We start from the raw sequence: 6,198 nt of genomic DNA, 5'->3' as shown, positions 1-6,198 counted from the left end.
GTTAGGGTTAGGTTAAGGGTTAGGTTTAGGGTTAGGTTAAGGGTTAGGTTTACATTTAGGGTTAGGTTAAGGGTTAGGGTTAGGGTTAGGGTTAGGTTAAGGGTTAGGATTACGTTTAGGGTTAGGTTAAGGGTTAGGTTTAGGGTTAGGTTAAGGGTTAGGTTTAGGGTTAGGTTAAGGGTTAGGTTTACATTTAGGGTTAGGTTAAGGGTTAGGGTTAGGGTTAGGGTTAGGGTTAGGGTTAGGGTTAGGTTAGGGTTAGGTTTAGGGTTAGGTTAAGGGTTAGGTTTAGGATTAGGTTTAGGGGGGTTAGGTTTAGGTTTAGGAGTTAATTTTAGATTTAGGGTTTACAGCGTGCTTCTGTCTCCGCGCTGTTGTCGCCCTGTTGATGACGTCAGCGACGCGGTTTAGTCGGGCGCGGTTTAGTCGAGCGCGGTTTTGTCGGTGAACCCTCCATACCTGCTGTGATTCAGAAAAATCAGAACTATTTTAAGGTTCTTTCTTCTACAGTGAATTTATAGGAAGACAACACTGACCCTATAATAATGCAGTAGCAGGTGTTTGGGACTGAAGCTAGTTGAATAGAGGGAACTCCTCTGTTTGTGAGCTCACACATTCATAGTTCACTTTATTATTTGCGCGCAGTTTTTCTGTGCGTTTCTCAGCAGAATCTGCTTTGATCCTGTCGGCTAGTCTATTCTTTCTTCCATATTTCCTGTTGTGTTTTATAGCTAGTGTTATAACGAGTATTTTTAAACATGCTGTAAACATTCACACGTCACACTTAAGCACCCCTGAATACCTTGTAGGGCAGGAAAACAATCATATATATACTCCAGAGGGGAGGAAAAATAAACAGAAATTTGCAAACGGGGTCGAGACTGTCATTGTGTCGAGTTCACTTTATTGTCATATTATTCCAATAAAATAACATACCCGGACTGAATGCCACCGTGAGCTTCATTTTGACTGTACAATGAAACAACTTCAAAATGAGAAAAGGGCAATAAATATCAAAGTGTTAAATCCAAAACATACAAATAGAAAATGTCAGTAACTTGGAAAATGCTAGCAAAACCTCGTTTTTCCACTGGCTTTTAATGTTTTACCGAAGGCATTTCTTCCCTCTGCATCACCTCAGGTCCAGCACGGTTATTTTTATCTCTTTTTCAATGACATGTTTGCAGATCTGCAAAAAGAAAACACCAGATTAATCTTAGATTATCTGTCATTAGGCAGCTGCTGCAAAATTAAATAATTTAAATCTGCAACAATGGAAGGGAAACGTGGATTTTATTTCACTCGGTTGTTCGTCTGGGGACGAAGGTTCCCCTTTGATCCATATTGCAACCCTGAAAGAGGCATTTTCAAACAACAATGTTCTGTTCTTCCTTCCTTTGGAGAAGATAAAGATTTCCTTGAGTTAAGCTAGATTCCTAGTGATTTCATTTACACATCTATATAATTTTCATTATCAGCTTCTGGGATCTATATCTATATCTATATCTATATCTATATCTATCATCTATCTATCTATCTATCTATCTATCTATCTATCTATCTATCTATCTATCTATCTATCATCTATCTATCTATCATCTATCTATCTATCTATCTATCATCTATCTATCTATCTATCATCTATCTATCTATCTATCTATCTATCTATCTATCTATCTATCTATCTATCTATCTATCTATATGAATATGATAACGGAGGAGAGCCTGTGGCTTAGTGGTTAACACATCTGCCTAATATCAGCTTCTGGGATGATAGATAGATAGATAGATAGATAGATAGATAGATAGATAGATAGATAGATAGATAGATAGATAGATAGAGATAGATGATAGATAGATAGATAGATAGATAGATAGATAGAGATAGATGATAGATAGATAGATAGAGATAGAGATAGAGATAGAGATAGAGATAGAGATAGAGATAGATAGATAGATAGATAGATAGATAGATAGATAGATAGATAGATAGATAGATAGATAGATATAGATATATCTATATCTATATCTATATCTATATCTATCTATCTATCTATCTATCTATCTATCTATCTATATATATATATATATATATATATATATATACGGGGTGGGCATGGCCTGCATGTGACATATCTGGCCCGCAGGCAGCCAGTTTGACACCCCTGATCTAAAGGTTCTGCTTTGAATACCACGAAGCGCCCTCCCAGAAGGTAACAAGGAAAGCAGGTCATGAAGAGGATATGTAGCATCCCAGACAATCCTGCGGACTCTGCTAAAGCATCGTTTATGTGCCATGTCCCGGATAGAAGGAAGCAAACTGCCAATGATCTTTTCTGCCATCCTCACCACTCTCTGCACTGCTTTCCTGTCCGAAGCAGTAAATGGTTCCAAATATCATTCAGAATTAAATCAGAGTCCAAGGCAGAGTTATCCTTAAAGTTCCAATTTAATAAGACAGACATGTTGGCACAATAATGCAATATGACAGGATGCTCTCGATCGTCCTTCTATAGAAAGTGGTAAGGACAGGGGAAGGAGGATGAACCTTTCCCATGGGACACACTGCTTCACCAGTTTATCTCACTGTTGAGTGACCAAGCAAGCCTATTCGTTAGCTGCACACCCAGAAACTTGATATTTCTAACAACCTCCACAGATGAATCGTTAAGTTGTAGAGGTGTGTGTGGCTGTACCTGCCTTTTCTGAAATTGACAATAATCTCTTTAGTTTTTCCTACATTTAAAATGAGACTGTTTTTGTTACACCAGTTCACTAAACCCTCTACCACCTTGCTGTGAGCATCCTCATTGAGAAAGCATTCACCTCACTCATAGAGTGACACTGAGCGGTATATCTTTTAGCAATAGCAGTTAGACTTATATACCGCTTCATAGGGCTTTCAGCCCTCTCTAAGCGGTTTACAGAGTCAGCATATTGCCCCCAACAACAATCTGGGTCCTCATTTTACCCACCTCGGAAGGATGGAAGGCTGAGTCAACCCTGAGCCGGTGAGATTTGAACAGCCGAACTGCAGAACTGCAGTCAGCTGAAGTAGCCTGCAGTGCTGCATTTAACCACTGCGCCACCTCGGCTTTTGCCTTTACAGAGGTTAGAATATGAACAAGACAGGAATAGTGAAGAAAACACTTTCATAACCATCTTGTTAGCAAACTCTGAATTCTGCAGACTGCAATGCAAAACATCTGGTAGCTGATGCTTTTGGGGACAGCAGCTATAGTAAATTATTATGTCCCACTTTAATTTCCATATCCTGCATCTGAGCCTCTCAATGCATCTGCAAAGTAATTTTTGCCTTTAGCAGTTTGGGGAGAATTTCTATATTTTCACTGCAGGCATGTTTGAATTTGCCTCAATATTTCCTATCCAAATGATGTAGGCAAATGAACAGCAACACATATCTAAGTATTGTTGGGCTAATCTCGGTCCTGGTGCCATTCTTTTCCACCTTCCTGCCAAAATATAAACCTGAGATTTCTCCAAGCTGGCTGGTGATATGAACTGCACCATTTGGAGGAACTAGATTGGAGAAATTGGAGAAAGATTTTAACTTATACCACATTCCAGTGGTGGGTTTCAAATTTTTTTCGAACCTACTCTGTGGGTGTGGCCTCCTTTGTGGGAGTGGCTTTGTGGGAGAGCCAAGGTGGCGCAGTGGTTAAATGCAGCACTGCAGGCTACTGCTAGATCAGCAGGTCAGCGGTTCAAATCTCACCGGCTCAGGGTTGACTCAGCCTTCCATCCTTCCGAGGTGGGTAAAATGAGGACCCAGATTGTTGGGGGCAATATGCTGACTCTCTGTAAACCGCTTAGAGAGGCCTGAAAGGCCTATGAAGCGGTATATAAGTCTACTGCTATTGCTATCTACTGCTATTGCCGGCCATGTGACCTGCTGGGAGTGGCTTGCCGGCCATGTGTTTTCTTTCTCTCTCTGTCTCTCTCTCTCTCTCTCCTTCCTTTTGTCTCTCTGTCCCTTTTTTCTTTTTTTCTTTCACCTCTCTCTCACTTTTTCTTTTTTCTTTTTTTATTTATTTCTTTATTTCCCTTTCTCTCGCTATGTGAGTCTGTCTGTCTGTCTGTCTGTGTGTAGTGGGTTTCAAAAATTTGACAAACCGGTTCTACCGAACTGGTGCTAACTGGTAGGAATTCACCTCTGCCACATTCCCATTCCTGCATGTTTGAATAGTGGGGCAGCGAGTGTACAGAATGTTAAAAATGAATATGCTGCCCTTACATTAAATAGCTTAGGATCCTTGGTATGAGGGTGAAAGCTCTTCTTCTTACAAGCAGAAACTTCCAACATGCCAGCATTAGTAAGTCTGAAGATTCCCATCCTAGAAAACAAAAGAAATATTACATCTTAGAAAGCAGCGCTAACCCAACAATCATCCTCAGCAGACAATGCTGATCTCAGTTGCACAAAGAATACGAGAACTTCGTGATATCTGCCTGCAAATTGAATTTGCAGCTGGCTACTAATGGAGAGGCAGAATACAGTACTGAGAGGAGCCATTTACTCAACAATTTCAAGGCACTTCTTGAAAAATTACATTAATGAAGAGTCTCCTTGTGGATAAACCTGTTACTACAATATTATGACAATCAAGGAATAGCTAATGCTCAGAATAAGTTTCCTTCCTTGCAATAGCAGTAGACTTATATACCGCTTCATAGGGCTTTCAGCCCTCTCTAAGCGGTTTACAGAGAGTCAGCATATTGCCCCCAACAATCCGGGTCCTCATTTTACCCACCTCGGAAGGATGGAAGGCTGAGTCAACCCTGAGCCGGTGAGATTTGAACCGCTGAACTGCTGATCTAGCAGTAGCCTGCAGTGCTGCATTTAACCACTGCGCCACCTTGGCTCTAAATTTGCATTATCTTGCAAAGATAATCTTTCCCTGAATTAAGACAGTCATTCCTATAGCACAATTTTTTTCCACAAATGATTTAAGTGATCTCTGAAATGATGGGCCAGAGGTCTGCAGTATTTTGATTGCTTCAGCAAAAAAATGTTAAAATGACAAATAAAACCCTACTTTTGAAAAAAAAACCACCACTTAAAAATGAACCAGAAATAGTTTAATGGTTTAACCAAGGCTAAACATATTGCATGTTACATGAAGAAGAGAAATCCCTGGCATTTTTAACATAAAGGATGTAAATAAATATAGAGAAGACCACAAACATAAAAATGTCACTAGCATTTAATGAGACATTTTCTGGGCTATAATAACATGGGTTGGAGTACAGAGCAGGATTCACAAAGGTCTCTTTCTATGGCCCATGGAGGAGAAGGAAGACTTCCATTAAATGCCAAGGTGGCGCAGTGGTTAAATGCAGCACTGCAGGCTACTTCAGCTGACTGCAGTTCAGCGGTTCAAATCTCACCGGCTCAGGGTTGACTCAGCCTTCCATCCTTCCGAGGTGGGTAAAATGAGGACCCGGATTGTTGTTGGGGGCAATATGCTGACTCTGTAAACCGCTTAGAGAGGGCTGAAAGCCTTATGAAGCGGTATATAAGTCTAACTGCTATTACTACTGCTAAATCTCTATGTCTATGCATCTATCCCTAATATTTTCTTCCCAAAAAAAACAAACATGAGTTGGTGATTTGAGAACCTGAGGTTCAATAATAAAACTATTCAGGTTTAATAAAATACACAGAGACAGAGAGAGACAGAGAGAGAGACAGAGAGAGAGAGAGAGAGAGAGAGAGAGAGGGAGGGAGAGAGGGAGGGAGAGACAGACAGACAGACAGACAGAGAGAGGGGGGAGAGAGGGAGAGAGAGAGGGAGAGAGAGAGGGAGAGAGAGGGGGGGAGAGAGAGAGAGAGAGGGAGAGAGGGAGAGGGAGGGAGGGGGAGGGGGAGGGAGAGAGGGAGGGAGAGAGAGAGAGAGTATGGGAAGGCATAACAGAAGGCATAACATAGCAAAGAATATTCAGAAATTAAATTTGATTCTAAAGTATACCATTATCTGTAAAGATTGAAACTCGTACAATATGTGTGTTCCCCTTTCTCCCACTTGCCTTCTTGAACATTTTACAGGTGACATAGAACACAATAAACTAAGAATGCATAGCATTTAATAAAACACACAGAGAGAGAGAGAGAGAGAGAGACAGAGAGAGAGAGAGAGAGACAGAGAGAGAGAGAGAGAGAGAGAGACAGGGACAGGG

The 6,198-nt window shown here is 40.8% G+C and overlaps 1 protein-coding gene across 4 annotated transcripts in view; it reads right to left on the bottom strand.

The window, feature by feature from the left end:
• Window positions 1-882: 882 nt before the first annotated feature.
• The window catches only part of STAMBPL1 (STAM binding protein like 1), a 41,376-nt gene continuing 36,060 nt past the window's right edge, over window positions 883-6,198 (bottom strand). For 3 of the 4 annotated variants that reach the window (XM_087701931.1, XM_087701933.1, XM_087701932.1), the window contains exons 10-11: window positions 4,256-4,355; window positions 883-1,189 (exon numbers count right to left, since the gene is read on the bottom strand). In XM_087701931.1, the coding sequence (XP_087558057.1) occupies window positions 1,133-1,189; window positions 4,256-4,355 (157 nt within the window). In that variant the 3' untranslated portion in view covers window positions 883-1,132. Of the gene's footprint in view, window positions 1,190-4,255; window positions 4,356-6,198 lie in introns of those variants that run through there. The other variant, XM_087701934.1, reaches the window with a different exon arrangement.

Source organism: Thamnophis sirtalis, unplaced genomic scaffold (assembly GCF_051295495.1).
Source record: "Thamnophis sirtalis isolate CommonGarterSnake01/CBP01778 unplaced genomic scaffold, rThaSir2_p1.2 scaffold_15, whole genome shotgun sequence".
Lineage (NCBI taxonomy): Eukaryota > Metazoa > Chordata > Lepidosauria > Squamata > Natricidae > Thamnophis > Thamnophis sirtalis.
Note: the sequence above shows the minus strand (reverse complement) of the source record. Positions and strands in the feature narration are given on the sequence as shown.